General features: G+C 43.7%; 1 protein-coding gene across 6 annotated transcripts in view; it reads left to right on the plus strand.

Moving 5' to 3' along the window:
- The first annotated feature begins 936 nt into the window (after positions 1 to 936).
- The window catches only part of NUP214 (nucleoporin 214), a 92,789-nt gene continuing 73,787 nt past the window's right edge, over positions 937 to 19,938 (plus strand). For all 6 annotated transcript variants that reach the window (XM_033123094.1, XM_033123099.1, XM_033123096.1 and 3 more), the window contains exons 1-12: positions 937 to 1,095; positions 3,326 to 3,521; positions 5,043 to 5,194; positions 6,007 to 6,205; positions 7,130 to 7,200; positions 8,418 to 8,481; positions 8,919 to 9,022; positions 11,667 to 11,773; positions 12,317 to 12,383; positions 14,624 to 14,750; positions 15,818 to 15,979; positions 19,239 to 19,710. In XM_033123094.1, coding sequence (XP_032978985.1) covers positions 1,051 to 1,095; positions 3,326 to 3,521; positions 5,043 to 5,194; positions 6,007 to 6,205; positions 7,130 to 7,200; positions 8,418 to 8,481; positions 8,919 to 9,022; positions 11,667 to 11,773; positions 12,317 to 12,383; positions 14,624 to 14,750; positions 15,818 to 15,979; positions 19,239 to 19,710 — 1,766 coding nt within the window. In that variant the 5' untranslated portion in view covers positions 937 to 1,050. The remainder of the gene's footprint in view (positions 1,096 to 3,325; positions 3,522 to 5,042; positions 5,195 to 6,006; positions 6,206 to 7,129; positions 7,201 to 8,417; positions 8,482 to 8,918; positions 9,023 to 11,666; positions 11,774 to 12,316; positions 12,384 to 14,623; positions 14,751 to 15,817; positions 15,980 to 19,238; positions 19,711 to 19,938) is intronic.

The following is a 19,938-nucleotide window of genomic DNA, read 5'->3' on the forward strand; positions in this document are numbered from 1 at the left end:
GCTCTGTTAAGCTCTAACTTCATTTACTTCTCACGACCACCCCACGAGACAGGTTGTTTGTCATCCTCGTTTTACAAATGAGAAGCAGCCTTGAAGCAGATGCGCAATTTGCTGAAAACCAAACAGTCCGTGGCAGACTATGGCCCCTACTTCAAGTTAAGCACCTCTGTCCTAGAGCATTTAAGATATAAATCCACTGCAGCAATGCGTACATAACAGTCATCAGTGAGCACCCAGACAAGCTGAATTCTAATCCAGCCTCCACCGCTTTGCGACCACGGGGCGCGGGGTGGTTTTCTTACGTTCCCTGCTGCTTCGTCCCCTCGTCAGTTAAACGGCAGTAATAACTCCTGGGGGACCAGGACGTCTTCAAGAGTAAAGAACACATCCAAAGTGTGTTGCGCTTTCCAGGCTCTTGCTTCGGAAATGATTACCTTGACAGGAATAAACAAAGACGACCTCTGGTGCCTTTTAACCTCCCCTTTTTCAGCGTTCGTGCTTAGACGCAGAAGTCTCCCGTGGCGAGGCCCCAACCCACGCACTTTCTGAACCCCTTTTCCTCCACAACCCCCTCCAAAGCCTCTCTCAAGAGCTTCCCCTGGAAATATTTATCAAGTCCCAACTTCTCTGAATCAAGAACTATTAATCGCCACCTCCATCCCAAGGTTACTGTGGGGTCTCCACGGAACACTGAGCGTGGAGCGCTCAAGCATGCGCAGTCCGATGGAAAAAAACCCAACACCAAGCAAACTCGTTCTGGTTGCGGACGCGGGGGGCGGGGCCTGGACGCTCCAGGGCGCAGGCGCGCGGGCCGAGCCGGCCAATGGGAGGCGGCGGCCTCGGGAGCGCGCGACTTCATATACTCCCTCAGCCTCCTCGACCCGCAACGCCCACCGAAATGCGTGACGCCATTTACGCGCGCCGGAAGTTCGGGCCTCGCTGCGCGCCGCTAGCGCTGAAGGAAGGAAGTTGGCGTTGGAGCGGCCTGGGCTGTGTGGGCAAGGCCGCGGGCAGCTGCGGCTGCTGCTACGACCAGCTGAGTCCGGCGCGATGGGAGACGAGATGGATGCCATGATCCCCGAGCGGGAGATGAAGGTCAGATACTGGCCGGGGCCTTCGCGTTGCCTTGGAGCCCCGCTGAACGGCGAAGCGCGGGTGCCGGCTGCCCCGCCTCCCGCTTGAACTTTCCCGGCGTTCAGAGTTCTCACCTACGCGTCCTGGAGCACTCTGCGGTGCCGCCGGCGTGTTCGCCCCGCCGAGTGCAGTGTCCCCTTCCCTGGGTGGTCTTGTGCGCTCCACCTCAGTTTCTCTAGCTACTTTAATATGGTGGTCGGAGTAGCGGTAATAATTGCTGTTTATTGAGCGTTTACTGTGAGCCAGGCACTGGGGTAATCACACAGCAACCCTACGAAATAGTTAATATAAAGATGCAAGTCAAGGTTCGGAAGGTAACTTACCCAAAATCGCATTTGACGAGGAGGCTGTAATGCAGGTGTGTTTTGTAAGACCCTCTCTTCACTCTCATTGTCTTACTTCTGTAAGGTTCTCCGGGCTTGTCTGATGCAGAGCCGGGGTTCATCACCTATCCTACAAAATCTAGTTCGTTAGAATAGGAGGACTGTTCTGGTACTGGAAGTCTGCTTGAAGTCGGGAAACTAAGGAGAGGGGCACGTGATCCCAATGATGTGATGGTTACAAGCACCTGAAAGGGAGTAAGTTGCGGAAGATGTTAGGCATTCGAACAGCAAATCACTGAAATACGTTTAGAGAGTAGTGACTCTCTCTTCCTTCTTGAGAATCACTGCCTGAGTGAACCACCCAATGAGAAGGTGCCGTATTCCTCAGACACGCTGGGGCTGAAGGAAAAAAGGTTTTAGAACCACAGACTTAGAAGATGGTAGTGTCCCTTTAAGTTGCTGATTACAACAGAAAGGAGAGCACTCTGGTGCCTTTTCATCTCACTGGCCCTCCACCCCATGTGACCAAGACCCAAATAGGATATTTGGGATTATCAGGATGAGAGTCACAAAAACAGACCGAAAAATTTTATTTTACTTCTGTTTGAAACCATAGATAGTATGGTTTCACCTGGAAAACTATGTGTGTGTTTTTGATCATCGTGCTCAGTTGGAATTAAGAGTATTTCAGTTAATCTTTTAGCAAATGTGCATTAAACATCGAATCCATTGGAAATTTGTATGGGGTGTGTTAGGGATCCTGTATGAAACACCGTAAGTGTACAAAAGTGAAAGCTGATAATGGCTCTCTTTCGCTTTTACAGTTTTGGAATGTAAGCAAAAGGGGATTTGCAGTCTTTTCACCCAAACCTCAACTTAAGGATAGGTATATAATTGAAGAAAAAAAATTCAACCACATATAGCACACCTTAACATAGTGATTTGGTAAACTTACGGAACTCTTTTTTTACCAAGAGGTTCTGCGCGCTGAAAATTGTCTTTGGAAGCATGTAGATAAATTCATGGAAGACTACGCGAGTCGGGCATTGACAGGAGGTTGGGGAATGTTCCCAGGCCCTGAGTTACTAAGGAGCCTGAAAATGGAAGGAAATGAAAACTGGATAGACATGGGGCCGGGAGGTGGCAGTGGATGTGGCAGAGGTGATGTCGCACGCACTTGCAGAAGGGAAGCAGTGTTGTAAGGTGAGGCTCCAGAGGCGGATGGGTCAAGTCGGCCTTACAGCCTGTGTTAAGGATTTTGCACCTGTGTGTAAATGTCCTCATGGCATCCAGGTGTGTTTTCAGGTCTTGAACACCAAGAGATTGACCATGCATATCCTTTTTGTGTTTAACATTTGATGCAGGTAGGTCATTTCTTGGGATTCGGTTATCTTTCTGTGGTCATTGTTTACACACACACACACACACATTTGTTGAGTACTGCAGTAGAAGTTTGAGCCTACAGTGTAGTTGGATGATGCTTTGAATATTTAACAGCTTTTAAAGCACTACTCGGTCATGAGACAATACATACCATGAACTAAGACAAGGTAGTAAATAACAAAGTGCAGCTTGGATGGTGGTTAAGACAATAAACTAGGAATTCAGAAAAGGACAAGGTCACCGTGAGTTGAATTAGTCAAGGATAGAATCTTTAGAAATTTATTCCATTGAATAAATATTAATAAGCGCTATGCCACGTACCACAATACGCATGGGCAGCTTATAAATGGCTTGGTCATACAGTCCTTGGTCTCGGGAATAGGTGTTTTGGTTGTACTGGAATTGGATCTACTGTAATATGATGACAGACATGATTTAACTTCCTGTTTTCCCTGAACTGATCTTGTTTTGATCCCTCACAACAGGATTTTCAGTTTAGAGCACTGAAAAAAGTGAGAATCTTTGACTCCCCTGAGGAGTTGCCCAAGGAGCGCTGCAGTCTGCTTGCCCTGTCCAACAAGTATGGCCTGGTCTTCGCTGGAGGAGCCAGTGGGTTGCAAGTTTTTACTACTAAAAATCTTCTTATTCAAAATAAACCTGGAGACGATCCCAATAAGATAGGTAAGTTACTTGCTTTATGTTGCATAGTAGAGAGAGGAGTATAATGAAGTGCTAACGTAGTTTCCTTCCCGAGAAATCATTCTAATATTAAAGTTAAAACTGCTGCCAGTCCTGAGGTTGACCCCCAAGAAGAGTAAGTTCTAGGTCGGAGGCTGGAAGCCTGTCTGGTTGTTCTCTTTAGTCCTTTGTATTTCTCTTTCAATGAGTTGTTCCTCTGACCTCAGAGGGAAGGAGAATGGACCATTCTGCCATGTATTTATTTTTGCTCAGTTGAACTTGGGTTCCCTGGCTCTCTAAGGGAAGGGTTTTGGGGCACGGCCTTTTCGTTGGCTCAACACTACCATCTAAACAAATAGGAACGTGTATTATTGGGAGCATTGTTGCCAAAATATGGGTGCATGTTGGCAATATTGTGATTTACAAGAAACACATATTTGGTCTTCATCCTCCATTTCTGGGTTACAGGTCCCAGAGCTCTTGGACTTTCCTAAGTGTTGTGGGGAGTGTCTTGTTACCTTAATGAGGTAACTTTGGAAAGGGCCTGAGGATGAGGGCTAGTTGCCTTTGGAACTAACCTACCCGTGTGATGAGAGGGCTGGAACTTTCAGTAACCACCAGCACACACGCACCTCCAGGGAAGGGAGAGGGAACGGAGGTTTCATCAGTCCCCAGTGGCCAACGATTTAGTCAGTTGTGCCTATGTAATGAAGCCTTCATCAAAAACCCGAGGGGCTGGAGTGGGAGAGTTTCTGGGTTGGTGAACACGTGGAGATGCAGGGAGAGTCTGGAGAGGGCACGGCAGCCCGCAGCCCTTCCACATACCTTGCCCTGTGCCTGAGTTACATCCTTTTATAATTAACCACTGATCTAGTCAACATATTTCTCTGAGTTCTTTGAACGGTTCTAGCAAATTAAACTCAGAGAGGGTTGTGGGAACCTCTGATTTATAGCCAGTCGGTCAGAAGTGCAGGTAACAACCTGGCCTTGTGTTTGGTAAGTTGGAGGGAATCGTCGAAACCTCCATTCTGTCGCCAGTTGGTCAGAAGCACAGAGACCCTGGGATTTCGTCTGGGTCTGCAGTGTGTGCGGACGGGGTGGGCATGTGGAGTACTCTCGTAGGACTAAACTCTTAACCTGTGGGATCTGATGTTATCCCTGCGTAGATAGTGTCAGAATTGAGTTGAATTCTCAGACATCTTGCTGGTGTCTCAGAATTGATTGTTAGTGCAGGGGAACCTCGCTACCTGTGATGGAACTGGGTCTGGGAACACAATTTAAGGACACTTTTCAATGGGCAACAGTCGCAGTTAGTTTCCCCAGGTTGTATGAGGAAGAGTTCCAGGGATACTTAATACTTCGTTACACAGCGGTAAGAAAGCTAACATTTAACCTGCATACCTAGGTATTGGGGTGTTTGTGTTGATGGAGATGCGAAAATTGTTTCATAGATTGAATAAAAGTGTTGTGCATTATGCTTAGAACATTCCATTTTCTGCTTTGTCTTTTTTTATGTTTTCATAGTTGATAAAGTTCAGAGTTTGCTAGTTCCTATGAAATTCCCGATACATCACCTGGCTCTGAGCTGTGATAACCTCACGCTCTCCGTGTGCATGATGTCCAGTGAATATGGTTCCATTATCGCTTTTTTTGATGTCCGCACATTCTCAAATGAGGTAAGCTACTAGTAAACTGTATTGTCGGTGTGGGACCTGCGATTTCCTGGTGTTGAATCACAACCTAGAAATTCTTAGTTGACTCTTGAAGTCCTTCTCTAGATTAAAATATGAGTTTAAAAAAATTCCTTAATTGTAGAATCATAGATCTTCGAGGTAGAAGGACTTCAAAAAATCATCTGTTAGCACCACCTGCCTTAAGGTGTTATGATTTTTCGCTTACACATGAGACAGCCAAGCCCTAGGGAGCCTTAGGTAACTTGCCCAAGGCCACCGAGTTAATAGGTGTCAGAGCCCTGCGTCCTGACTCCCAATGCAGGGTTCTTCCATTCCCAGCAGTTTAGTGATGGTAATCGTCTGCAATGTCAGGTGTTTCCACTGCCTGTGTGCCAGCTGCCCTCCTGCTCTCCATGCCTCATTGTTTATGCCTACCTCAGCCTTACACAGCAGGTCCTATGGTCTTTATTTTATAGATGGAGAAACAGGCCGAAGGAGTGTAAGGAACTGTCCAAGGGCCCAACACTATGAAGAAGCAGAGCCCAGATTTTAATCTAGTGTCTGCTCTTTGTCAAGTATTTTGCATGTGTGTATCCCCTTCTGGGAGCCCCTCCACGGTGCTAGATGAACTGATTGCCATTTTCAAAGCTGTTGAAATTGTCTAGAACAAAGAGGTCATTGCGTAGAGCTCAATTATTTTTCATGGTCCTGGAGAAAAGTGAACTGTAATTTGAGAAAACTTACATAATCAATACTTTTCTTTGACTATGACGTGTCTGTGTATTTGTTAAGCTTCTGGGCATTTGTTTTTAAAGGCTAAACAGCAGAAGCGGCCGTTTGCCTATCATAAGCTGTTGAAAGATGCAGGAGGCATGGTGATTGACATGAAGTGGAACCCCACTGTCCCTGCCATGGTGGCCGTTTGTCTGGCTGATGGCAGCATTGCTGTGCTGCAAGTTACAGAGACAGTGAAAGTGTGTGCGACGCTTCCTTCCACCATAGGAGTAACGTCTGGTGGGTAATGAGACCTTCACTGTATGATGTATAGTAATGGTGATCTATTTAAAAATTAGTTTCTGGAAATAAAAGCAAATGGGTTTTTTGCTGTATTCGTTGTTGTTCGGTAGGAGTAGAGAGAGTATTCTTTATTTCCACAGTTGATGTCCTTGAAACCAAACAGCACAGATGATTTATCTTGAATATGCTTGGGTGTTCTGGAGAAAGAAATATTTTGGTGTGACTGGGCTAGAACTGTGTTTTTGAGAATAATTGTTTCTGGATCTAAAATAGTTGTACTCTGAAAGTCATTTGTACCTTTTGGGGGTAAAAGTATTAGAAATGTCCAATAGGAGCAAGAGAATGATTTCTTGATATTTGAAAACTTTTTCTATTCCCTTGTCTTATCGAAAGACTAGAGTTTTACATACATTCCAGCTTTCAAATGGGCAATGTGCCATTGAAAAGGCGTTTTTACCGTGTTTCCCTGAAAATAAGACCTAGCCGGACCATCAGCTCTAATGCGTCTTTTGGAGCACAAATTAATATAAGACCCGGTCTTATTTTACTATGATATAAGACCGGGTCATACGTAATATAATATAATATAATACTAGGTATAATATAATATAATATAGTACTGGGTCATATATTAATTTTTGCTCCAAAAGACACATTAATTAGAGCTGATGGTCCGGCTAGGTCTTATTTTCGGGGAAACACGGTAGTGGTCGATTCAGTGGCCCAGTGATTAATCGTAATTGGCTTGTATCATTAAAATGATTTTTTTTTTTTTACTTTGCTGAGTAAGGATGATCCTATAGTCTTCCATGGACTGATAGGGGAACGAGAAGAGGTGATTACGTAGCTGTTTTGATACAGATTCCACTGGTTTGCTCCATTCTTCAGTTTTTAATTGGTAGCCTTCTCTTTTTTGCTCAGTGTGCTGGAGCCCCAAAGGAAAGCAGCTGGCAGTGGGAAAACAGAATGGAACTGTGGTCCAGTATCTTCCTGTAAGTCTTGCCTGGGACTTCAGCACTCTTCTCACTGAAGTTACCCACTGTTTTAGGGGTGGTTTCAGAGTGCCTTTGGTGTTTTTTCCTATTAAAATGTACTTTATGCTCATCAGTACACAAATGAATGCAGCAAAGAGTGGAGCTCTTCCCTCCCACCCATCCCATAGTCCTCCTTCCAGAGACACCCTCTTGTTCCGTTTAGTGGGAGCCTTCCAGACTTTTCTGCTTATACAAATAGTCTGTGGGTGGATGCATTATTTCTGTTTCACTTTTTAAATAGAATGTGATCATACTCTACACATGATTCCCCAACTTTATATTCCCAATCCATTCCATAAAAACCGAGGTTACGGGGGATAGGAGTTAGTGAAAGGGCTTTTACTGGAATGCAGAGTCACTTTGGGTTAAATCTCAGTAATTTGTCCTCGAGCTGAGTCCATCTTAAAGGTTCAGCTTCTCTAACTACAGGCGACAAAGAAAATGGATGTGTGTGTACACTCTGTCATCCTCCCCCTGTGGTTGTCCTGAGTTAACATTCACAAATTTTCTTCAGTATAAACTGACAGAGAATCCACGTATGTCCAGTCAGGCCTGTATGGGAAGGAGGGGTTTACCGGCAATGCCGGGACCTGTGCTGTTGTACATTCCTCCTTGAGCTGCTGTTCTCTGGGGGGTGCAAAGCGGTGAGGTTAAGGCCTCGGTCCTTATTTGTTATCGCAAAAAGTTATGTGAAATTTGGTACATAATCTTTTAGGGCATTAGCCTGTGAAAAGATAATACAATTGGTTTAATTTTATTGGTTTACTGTTTGCCTTTAAAAAAAACACAAAACTTAATAGTATATTCAGTACCAGTCATTAAATACAGAGCCACGTCATTCTTCTGAATGTCTGCACCGTATTCCACTGTGTGGATGTGCCATAGTTCATCCGTCTCGCCCATCAGTGGGGGGTGTCTGTGTCGGTAGGACTGGTTTTGCCACTGTCAGTAGGGTTGCGCTGAGCGTCCTCATGACCTGTATCCAAACACATTCACGGGCGTGTCTCTATAGGATAGTGTCCTAGAAGGAGGCAGCCACTCTGGTCTGTGTTCAGTCACTCCTAGCTGGGAAGGTGAGACCTAGGTGGCTTTTGGGGGACCGCAACTGGATTTGACAGTTTCATTGGTTTAGGGGCTGTTTCATTTGACCCTTATTTGTTTCAAATCTCTTTCAGACTTTGCAGGAAAAAAAAGTCATTCCTTGTCCTCCGTTTTATGAGTCAGATCATCCTGTCAGAGGTAACAACTTCTGTTTCTCTTATTGGGCCAGCCTCTAATAGGGTGCTGTCTGTATTACAGATATTTTTAATATTACAGATATTTTAGGTACCTACCTACCTGCTCGAGGAGGTGTTGGAGCTTCCTATGTGAATACTCGTTAGTAATGTCGGCTAATTAAGTCAGTGTAACAGTTAGCTGGTAGACACCTGTGTCTCGTGGTAAATGACATTAAAGGGATCCTGATATTTTTAATTAAAATTCTTCATCATTTGCCCTGATTATAATCCACCAGAAAAAAATACCACTTTGGGATATATTTGGACTTCTAATCAATGAAATCTGGAGCTTTGGTAAAGCTATAGTAGTAGGGTTTTTTACTCCATAAGATGTTAATTTTGTAACATGCAGGGGCTATTCCAGACATGAGGTACTTTATTGGGATGTATGTCTTTCAGTTCTAGACGTGCTGTGGATCGGTACATATGTCTTCACAATAGTATACGCTGCTGCAGATGGGACCTTGGAAACGTCTCCAGATGTGGTGATGGCTCTCCTCCCGGTTTGTATATGAGAAGACATCTTTGTTCTTTGAGAATTACAGAAATCGTCTCAAAAAATTTGAGGCTTAGGCTTCAGTTTCCTTTTCTTACTGATAGTGATGGTGCAACTTCAAATGATTTCAGTGTCTGGGAACCAGTTATGTTACTGAACGGAACGAGGGGCTGCCCACCCGATGAGCAGGAAAGCCAAACACTGAACCTACAGATTTGCAGTGGAGAAATGAAAGCCGTTTTATTTGCAGAGTGCCTTGAAGGAGACTGGGAAGCTATGGCTTAAAACCCAAACTCCCTGATGGCTTTTAATCAGGGTTTTCAAAGGCAAAGGTTGAGGGTTAGGGGTTCTTTCAGCACAACGACCCTTCACCTCGGAAAGGGTTCTGGTGTCAAGTTCTGGTCATGTTTCACTCCTTTGAGTCCGTGAGGGGGCGGAACTTTGGTTGCAGGCGCTGCTAGAGATCGCAGTTCTCTCCTCACCCATCGTTTGGTTGCAGGACTTATGGTTTCGGTCTGTTGTCTCTGAAAAGCAACTCAGGATCTTGTTAGAAACAGGACAGGACCGTTTTGAGCTGGTTCTGCAGTTAAAATTATGGCGTCCACTTAGGGCACATTCTACTGTAATTATAAGGTGAAAAATACCGTGAAACTTGCTTTTGCCTCAGCTGTAAACTGAGTCTCATCAGGTAGATGTGAACCTGATGAAGACATCTGAGACAAGCAAAAAAATACCTTGATTTTTAAAATACTTTCACTGATCATTCATCAGCTATGTATCAGATGCGTACAGTGTGCTAGGCTCTGCTTTAAAGCTGAGAATACAGCATTCTTGCATACTGGATCTTACATTCTAATGCATGTGCCAGTCAAAAAATAAGTGCAGGATCAAGGAATGATAAGGGAGATGGAGGAGATAGAGCAGGTGAAGGAACGGGGAGGTCATGACGGGTGGGGTTTAGATTTGTGCTCGAGGAAGGCCTCTGAGGGGGAGCAGCCATTCGATAGAACCAGGTGAAGTGAGGGGTGAGTCATTGTGGAGACAAGAACGTTAGTAAGGTTTGCAAAGTCTTGGGATATTGCGGCAGCATTTTAAAAAACAAGTGAGGCAGGACTTACATTTCCAAATCTCCTTAACTCTCAAAGTCCAGAACGACATTTAAAAATACATAAATGTCTAAATATACTAAAGTGTGAGTTACAGTAGTCGTTCTGTTTTGCGATCTTGTTTTGCTTAGTAGTAAGTTACAAGCATCTTTCTGTGTTAGATAAAATCTGAATTTGGCTTTGGGCAGATAATCAATTTGTTTAGCTCTGTTTTTATTAACTCATGGGTTCCTGATACAGTTGAATTTTAATATGTTTTCAGTCATGCATTGCTTAACTCAGGGATAGGTTCTGAGAAATGCATCATGTGACATCATTATAGAGCGTACTTACACAAACCTAGATGGAACAGCCTGCAACACCCCTAGCGTAGACGGTGTAGCCTACTGCTCTGGAGGAAAGGAGAAATAATTTTACCTCTGTTCTTCTTGGTTCTTGGCTGAGCTATCCCTGTAATAAAAGGCAGATGAACAGGAGAAAAACAAACAAAAGTTTAATAACATATATACCTCCTGTACACCGCGGAATTGGCCCAAATGGTGGAAGCCACCGCCTTAAATACCATCTTCAGTGGAAGACAGAAGATGTTGGGGCTGCGGGGAGTCCCTTAGGGGAGGTGACCAGGAAGAGCACAGTAAACAAGGGTAAGGTCGTTATGCAGAATAACTGGTTGTCTTTGCTTTGGTAAGAGTTTCTAGAGGTGAGGTCATCCCTTTTTCCTGGTCCAGCCAGGGAGCCACCCTTACCAAAGGCGATTTCCCTTGTAAATGTGTTTTATAAACGCTAAATTCTACTTGGTTTTCCAAGGTGTTTCTTAAAATTAACTAGCTTAAAATAATCCTTATGCCAAATAGACATATTTTGGGGTGACAAATTCTGTTCCCCTACAGCTCCTAGGTGACAAACTTGTACAGCGTGTCACTACTGAACACTGTAGGCAGTTGTAACACAATGTAAGTGTGTAATGCGTTGCCCTACACACCGTTATGATGGCTACGATGTCACTAGCTGATAGGAATTTTCAGCTCCATTGTAAGCTTATGGGACCACCGTCGTATATGTGGTCTGTCGCTTACTGAAAAGTTGTTATGCAACACGTGAATGTACTGAAAATGCCTTATTTCAAGATACTATGATTTTCTATTCCCAGGGATGATATTAACACTAGCATGTATTTATCGAGTGCTGACGTTCCATGTCCTAGGCTAGAAGCTTTACATATATTATTTCATTTTACACTTACAACAGTCTTTGACGTACATTTAGTAGGTCCATTATACACGTGAGAAAACTGAGTATCAGAGAGGTCGAGCAGTAATCTGTCCATGCTTGTCCAGTGGCCAGAAAGAAACAGACCGTTTGACTTTGTTTGGGTTGGTGGTCATCATTCCTATTCCTTGTAGTGCTCCACACTGCCTTTATATCTTGTCTGTATATTTGGACGTAGATTTTTGAGTGAATTTTCTCATACAACTTAAATGATTAACTGTGTGGGATTAAAGAAGAGTCGCACATGAGATTTTTTTCTCGTTCCATTCATTGTAGAAAAAAGAAGAAAAGCACCCAGAGGTGTTCGTGAACTTCATGGAGCCCTGCTACGGCAGCTGCACGGAGAGGCAGCACCATTACTTTCTCAGTTACGTTGAAGAATGGTGAGCGATTTCTGCTCCCACTGTCAGGTCACACCTGAGTCCCTTTGTTCTGATTTGAAATTTTTTCTGTAAGAGAGGAAAGTAGAGACTTGAGGTGCCGTGAATATATGTTAAGCTGATGCTAGATTATGCCTTTCTGACTCCTATTTCCCCAGTCTTGAATTATTTAACTCAAATACATGCTAATCTTAAAAAGCCCCTTTTCTTAATAACCCCAGTGATGACTTACGATATTTAAGGAAAATATTGAAAGTTGCCCTGTGAGAGCAACTCCCTTTGAAAGATATGTAGATGACTTGAAGCAAAGCTTCTGTTGCTCTAACTAGATTATTCTGTTTGTGTTTATTGGGAATTCTGATGTGATTCTATCGTGTGTCTCCTTTGTCTTAAGAGTCGAGTTTTACATCACCTTTCTTCAACCATAGCTCAAACCTTACCTTCCTCCTTCACACTCAAGGAAATCCTCAGAGAAGTTATTGCACACTCAAGTCAAGTTAGAACTGTTGTTTGAATTTAATGGTCTTCTGGTTTTATTCTTTGAAGGGATTTAGTGCTGGCAGCATCTGCAGCCTCAACAGAAGTTAGCATCCTTGCTCGGCAAAGCGATCAGGTAAATTCCTCTCTTTTGTCACTTGTATGTGATACTTTTCTGAGAGAGATTTTGGAGGGCGTTAACTGGGTGGTCAAGATTTAGATGAGCTCACATCCCTTTTCATGAGTTCCTGGATGAGAGCAAAGCTTAAATGACAAAGTGCCTTGGACCAGATAGCTTGGGTATTGCCCAGGACATACGTGGGTGTCAGAATTTGCAGTTCTTCAGTGTCATAAAAAGCCCGTCTGTTCTCTTTGGATCCATCCACGGTCTGTGGGTTAAACATACTATGTAATCAACCTCCAGCAGGAGCGTACCTGGTGTAGGAGGTTTTTCCTGCGTTGTTCTGTCTTAACCATCTTTGTTTTCTTCCTATTACTTGAACCTGCCCCTTCTGTTCAATTATCTGTAACCCATCCTTGATCATGGAAGAGAAACACACAGGTCACACCAAGTTGTGACTCACCAGAAATACTTTCTGTTTCACTTTGAGAAACTGTGACTCACCAGAAATACTTTCTGTTTCACTTTGAGAAACCACCAGAAAGCTGGAAATGCTGGTGCATAGAAGAACCCACCTTTCTCCTTGCACCGTGTCCTCCTTGAGGGCAGGGAGTGGACTGAGGCAGTCGCAGAGTGACCAGAGGAGACGTGCTAAAAGGGAAACTTCTTTTTAAAACTCCGCCTCGAGTTTAAAATTGTTTCGTGTACCCCATACACACACACTCATGCCTCTTCACCCATTCAGCATTTGTCCATTGCTCTCTGGGTGGCAGGGTGGCCCACCGTGTGTGGCACTTATAGTGCATATGGTGGGCCGCTTCGGGGTCATGGCCAGAGGTCAGCAGTCTGATTTGCTGCTCTTGGATTGGCTGCATTAACGATTTCCTAATAGCACAAATATTTTATGTGTTCACACACTTAAAGTACACTTTTATCTTTACGTTTTATCAAAGTAATTTATGTACATGGTTGAAAAATAAAGTTGTAGAGATGGGCTTATACATTAAAAAAACCACCCCTGCCCCACCCCGTCCTGATCCAGCTTTGTTCTCTAGAGGGGACCATTTTTAACTGGTACATTTTTTTTGTCCTAATTCTCACCTCCTCATCCCGGACTTCTCATGAGTCATTCCTTATTCGTTTTAGACCTTATTGGCTGTTATGGCAGACGAGGATTTAGCTCACATGTAACCTACAAATCCCCCCTTCTTCCTCTCGATAGGATTATAGTACTGTTTTAGTTTCTTCTGTGGGTTCCTCTGTAACTTTCATATTTTTTTACCTTCATCTCCGATGGTGTCACCATATATTACACCCTTGGCCATCCACTTTGTGAGGAGTAATCTCAGCACCCGCACCCTTGCCTTCAGCTCCCCCTCTCCCCTCTAGCTGCTGTTGTCTGTGTCTCGTCTTTCAAAAATATCAAAACTGATACTGTTTCCATTCTGTTCTGTGGTGATTAAGTCTTTACTTTGTCTGTGGTTGTTTTGTTTACATTATTATGAATGTGATTGTTATTCGCTCCAAAGCTAAGTCATGGAGTGTGATCGTGTCCCCTTTCCTGAACAGCTTTTTGTTTTTCTCTGTTACTCATTGAACACTATTCTCCTTTGATTCATGCTGCCCAGTTTGTGTCAACACTGAAAGTAAAACAAAATGTTAGTGATTTTTAAAAATTGGAAATCATTGTTGGAAGGAACAGAGCCCACTCAGCAAACTTAAGCAAAAGGGGCATTTATTGGAAAGACTTAGTGGCTTCTCATGGACTCCAGAAGCAGGAGGATGGACCTGTGTGGGGAGCTCGCGGATAGGTGAGATGAGCATGGAGGTCAGCTTGTGTCTGTGGACCCGTGAGCACAGGCATCTGGCCCGCTGTATAGGCGTTGTGGCTCCAGACCGCAGTAGACATAACGGGGGTCCTGGGCCCAGTCCCGGACTTCTGGGAGCAGTCTGGCTGGCTTCGTGCAGCTGCTGGGTTTACCCGCCATGTTCGGGATTCTACCGAATTGTGGTGGGCGGTGGATAGTATTTATTCGTAAGGTGGGGACATGGTGCCCCAGGAACAGATTTTCCAAATCAGCCCCTTACTTGATGGCATACTCATGGCTTTTAGACCATCTTCCCAGATTTTAGAGTCTGCCCACACGTACATCGTAAAGCTAAACCAAGTGAGTTGTCTTAACTATTTGAACAGTGCTGAAGAGCCAACGCAAAGCTCTAACATGGCGTTTTCTTCTGCTACTTCTTTTTTCCAGGTGAATTGGGAATCTTGGCTGCTGGAGGATTCTAGCCGCGCTGAACTGCCTGTGACGGACAGGAACGATGACTCCCTGCCCGTGGGAGTCGCCATCGATTACACTAACCAGGTGGAGGCCGCCATCGGTAAGTGCAGCCGACGGCACTCTGTGCACATGGTCCTCTCTGTTGACGGTCAGTGTTTAAATCCCATTCCACGAGTTCGTGGCAGAATTGACTCTGCGGAGCACTTCTAACTTCTGGTGGCTCACTTCCACTTGAAGAGTGACGTGGAGCACATTGTGACAGCACTACACTACCTTGAGTGGACACTTATTGATGAGACCAAGGCCAGACACACCCTGTGTCTGTCTGTGTATCTATACTTTCGAATATGGGTGAAATCTAGGACCCCAGGATTTTACTGCTTTGTTTCGTGGCCCATTCCAGTTTCCCCCAGGGACCTCCCAAGGGAACACTAGCCTATGCTGGCACTGCATGTCAGTACTTGGTTTGAAGGCAGGGGTTACAAAATGGAGGCCTCGGGCACATGGCTTCCACACGGGGCCTGAGCGTGTCTTCTCCCTGGCTGGAGCTGGGCAGAGCCGCTGTCCTCTGAAATGTGCGGGTGGAGCGGAAGACACATTCTTTACTCCCTGGTGCTTCAGGCACCGTTACGTTCCTTGTCCTTTCCCTGGTCAGGTGATTTGGTCTGGTTAGGTCATTTACTCTGATTCTCTTAAAGTCTTATTTGACAAAATCCATGCTTATGATTCAACTGTGAGTGAATGTAAAGCGAATTGACTCACCTTTCTGTGTCCTACTGTGTGTTTTCCAAAGAGTCTAGTCTGTCATTTTTCTACTTAAACCAGCCACTTCCTATCTGGGTCAGGGGGGTTGTTGGACCTACCTCCCGAACACCGAGACACTCGTGAAAATCGAGGGAGCTTGGGCAGAGTCCAGCTGCTGCTGGACTGCCAGAGCCTCCGCGCAGGGCCTGGCAGGACGGCGGCAGCCGGTCTGTCTGATCATGGCAGAAGCTCTCTTCAGAGAGCAGTTGCCCGGAGAAGCTGTTCAGATCTGATCAGAACAAACTGTCTCGAGCTGTTGTTGGGACGAGTCTGGGCAGCCCCTTCTTGCTTAGGGTAGTCTTTCCCTTCCGGCCCAGACCCTTCAGTTGACCTGGCTCTTTTTTCACTTTTGTTTTCTAACAGATGATGAGAAGACTCTTCCTCCTGCTCCAGTTCTTATGTTACTTTCAACAGATGGTGTGCTTTGTCCGTTTTATATGATCAATCAAAATCCCGGGGTTAGGTCCCTCATCAGAACACCAGAACGACTCTCATTAGAAGGAGAGCGACAACCCAAGTCATCAGGTACAGTCTCTCCCTACTTTCTCAGGAAGGGACTACATGGGCTTGTAAAGGGCCATTCCCAAGGACGAAAAGATGTCACAGTGCACAGGGGTTCTCTTTATATGGACGGTCCATCTTAGTGAGTCAGGGACTAACCTTTCCCTTGAAGGCACATGCACACACTTGCCTTCCCTCACCCACAAACTTTGTTCTCCAACCTTTACTTTAGAAAAAAAAGGAAGCTCAGCCAGATGGGTCCCCTCAGGTAATTTACCAACAATATCCTATTATAAGAGCCCGTGTTATATGGTCTAAATGCTGAAGGCGTGTTTAGTCATGAGGGATTGGTTAAATAAGTGATTGTGCATTCCTATAGTAAATGCCACGTAACTATTAAAAATGTTAGATATATTGACAAAGAAAGAGTGGGCTATGAAAAAGCGCTATATAGCGTATGATTTATGAGAAAAATACATGCGTGGAAAAAATACTTGAAAGATGGATTTTACAATCTAAGTAGTGCTTATTTCTGGGTGGTGAGGACATGGGGATTTTCTTTTGCTTACCTGTATTTAATTTTCTTCAGGTTTGTTTGCTCCTCTTCTTTGAAAATATTACTTAAGTAATGTATGTTCATTGGAGAAAAATTGGAAAATACAAAACCAAGATCATTAAGGGCCAATCATCAAGGAGCAGCCACAGCAGCATGTTGGTGTGTGTGTTCCTGTGCAGAAAGGCGCACATGTAAATGCTAAGCTGTATTGTCAGAGTTTTCAGTGTCCTGTAGCACTTCTGAAAACGAAATATAAAACTTTTCAAAGGGGGATTGTTTCGTATTTTCAAACTTCACTAATATTTCTCTTCTTCAATTCTGGGAACGTGTAACTGTTAAGAATTTCTTTTCTAGCATGGCTACAAATGCTTATCGTGTAACCAATAATTCCCTGTCTAAGAAAAAACATGTTGACCTGTTGGCTTGGATGAGGTTGACGGTACTCAGTGTTTCTCGCTGCTTCCTAATATGGAGCGAGTTGTACATCATCAGTGAGCCAGCTACTGGGGCTCCTACCATGTTTCCCCGATAATAAGACCTAACTGGAAAATAAGTCCTAGCATGATTTTTCAGAAGGACATCCCCTGGACATAATCCCTAATGCGTCTTTTGGAGCAAAAATTAATATAAGACCCCGTCTTATTTTGAGGGAAACATGGTATCTGTGGCCCCAAGTCATAAACCAGGTGGCTTGCGTAGCCTGGATCAGTGTTGTTGTGCTGGGGTATCTGTCTACAGTGTGTGTGCTCAGTTGTTTTACCTTGAGGGGCCGTGAGTACCATAAGCTACCGTACCCGCTTGCCTGGTCTGCCCGTAACGAGCAGTGTGCCCTGTGGGATGACGCTTGTTTCTGCGCACAGTCCATCCGGAAGGACTTTGCTGCTCGCCCATGAAGCCCCAAGCACAGGCAGAGGCCAGTTTACTGTTCGCCTGTCCTAGAGAAACACCCACTCCTTTTGCCCGTGGCCTAGAGGTAACAGCCATGTTCAGATGAGTGGAAGAGAGCCATGTGGAAGAGGGGCAGGCAGTGTCCCGCCAGCTCTCGCTAAAGCCCAGTCGTGGGTTCAGAGGACATTAATGATTCCGTTTCCAAGGACGCGGGGTTGAATGGTCAGAGATAGCAGTGTGGTGGTTTTCAGATGTTCACTGCCGTGTTCAGTCAGAAAAGCACTGTGATTTCTTTCGGGTCTGGCATGTACTCTTCACGTTAGTCTACCAAATATGAAGGGAGGATTAACACGTGTGTGTGTGTAAAGAAGTTAGCTGTTGTTGGTTCCGTATTTATTGTGCAAAAGTAGTATTAACAGAATAGATTTGCTCACATTCTTACACTTTCATAAAAGAGACAATCCGTAAAGCCGTGTTTTCAGACTTGTATCTGAAGTATTTCATTGCTTTAGACTGAGTGAGGTGAACTGTCATCTCAAGACAAGTTGGAAGAACCGAGATCCATTAATATCAACGTATTGGTAAAAAATACTGCTTCCTTATTTAGTTAGTTATTTAATTTAGAGAAGTAACATGTTTTTAGAAAGTTTGGAAAATAGAAATAAATTTAAACTTGTCTTTTGGGGTTTTCTCTTCCAAAGTTTTGTCATAAACGTATTTTTTCATAGTTATATTCAGATTGTATATATCATTGGTATGCAGGTTTTTGATTTAAATTTGTAAGCATTTTCCAGATTCTTATATAATTTTCATGATTCATTTAAAAGAATGACTGCTTAATAGTCGATTGGATATTTACCATTTGGTTTGTATTAAATGTCTTTCTTTTTTATGTCATTTTTATAGGCTTTATTCTTAGAAGTGGGATTACTGGGTCCATTTCTTATGATTTTAGAGACATAATGCTAAAATATTTTCTGAAAGACTGTGCTAAATTAGGTACCTGCTAGTGATAAAAGGTTTCAGGTTCATTTTACCTTTCCAAACAAACGAATTATGAATATTTGAATTTTGATAATTTAAAGGACAAAAATATGCATCAAATAAATGTACATTTCTTCTCTTAGATCGAATATATTTTCTTTGTGTGAATTAGGTTCCCAGCTTATATCTATTAGTCTTAAATTTTTTTATCTCAATTTGTATGAGCTTTTTAAAAAATATAAAACATTGTCATTTGCTGCAGATTTTTTTTAGTTCATTTACCTTTTAGGTATGTAACTTTTTTATATAGTCAAATCTTAATCTTTTCCTTTTGTGATTTTTGTTGTTGTTGTTGCTTCTAAATGTATTTAGTTGTTAGCCTCTCAGAGACAACTCTCTTGTTGTCTCCTTTGTTTTGAGATATAGTATATAAGTGCTTTTATATATATGTAGATCTTTAATTCATCTAAAATTGCTTTTAGTGACTGTTACGAAGTAGAGACTGAATTAAAATTTTTTCCTGGTTGTTGCAGAATGACTTATTTTTCATTGCAACGTTGAGAAATGTATTTTTTCTGTATTATCCATCTGTGTGTCTGTGAAGTCCTGTTAGTCTGCCTAATGTTCTTCCCCATTTCCTTTTTCCTTCAAAGTTTTTACATCTTATCCTATGGAACGTTTGCTATGTAAAATGCAACATCAACTCCATTTCCTGTTTTCTTTTTCCTTCATGAACTAGGACCATTATTTTTGGATTCATTCTGCCACAAACCCTTTGCCACTTGCTTTCTGTTATGTGGACCTCTGCTGTTAAAGTGTTAAGTTCTCCCTTTTTCTCCATTTTTCTCATTGCAGGAAGTACTCCCACTACTCCAACCTCTCAAGCCCCACAGAAACTCGATGCTTCGGCCGCCACAGGGCCCGTCTGTGTTCCACCTTCATTGTTGGCTGCTCCCACCTCCACCTTCTCTTTGCCTTCTGTCGTTGGAACCCCCGCCGCGTTCTCCTTTGGTTCTGCATCCCTGAAATCCTCTGGCTCTGTCCCTGGGGAGCCCCCTCCTTACTCCAGTGGCTCTGACAATTCCAAAGCATCTCTGTTCTCTGGTGCACCCACCTTCTCTTTTGCTCCTCCCTCTCAAGCCTCCCCAGCCCCTACCCCTGTGGCCTCTCCCATGGCACCACCAGCTGCTTCGTTCTCCTTTGGATCATCGGGGTTTAAACCTGCCATGGAAAGCACATCAATGCCAAGTGTGTCCGCTCCAAACATCGGAATGAAACCCTCCTTCCCACCCTCAGCCTCCACGGTTAAGGTCAACCTTAGCGAAAAGTAAGTGACATTTCAAGTTTGATTCTTCCATTGGGTGGGTAGAAGTGTGGCATGTATTCACTGAAAACAGAGCCACTGTGAGTGGAGTTCTTGAGGAGATTTCCTGTTTTTTCCTTTTTTCCAAAGTAATACTAGCAAATGGTGAAAAATCAAGTAACGTAAAAGATTTGCATTTCATCAGTGGACAACGTCCAGAATGGTCTCTTAGCAATTTTTTTTTTTAACTAT

The sequence above is a fragment of the Rhinolophus ferrumequinum genome, chromosome 12, assembly GCF_004115265.2.
Source record: "Rhinolophus ferrumequinum isolate MPI-CBG mRhiFer1 chromosome 12, mRhiFer1_v1.p, whole genome shotgun sequence".
NCBI lineage: Eukaryota > Metazoa > Chordata > Mammalia > Chiroptera > Rhinolophidae > Rhinolophus > Rhinolophus ferrumequinum.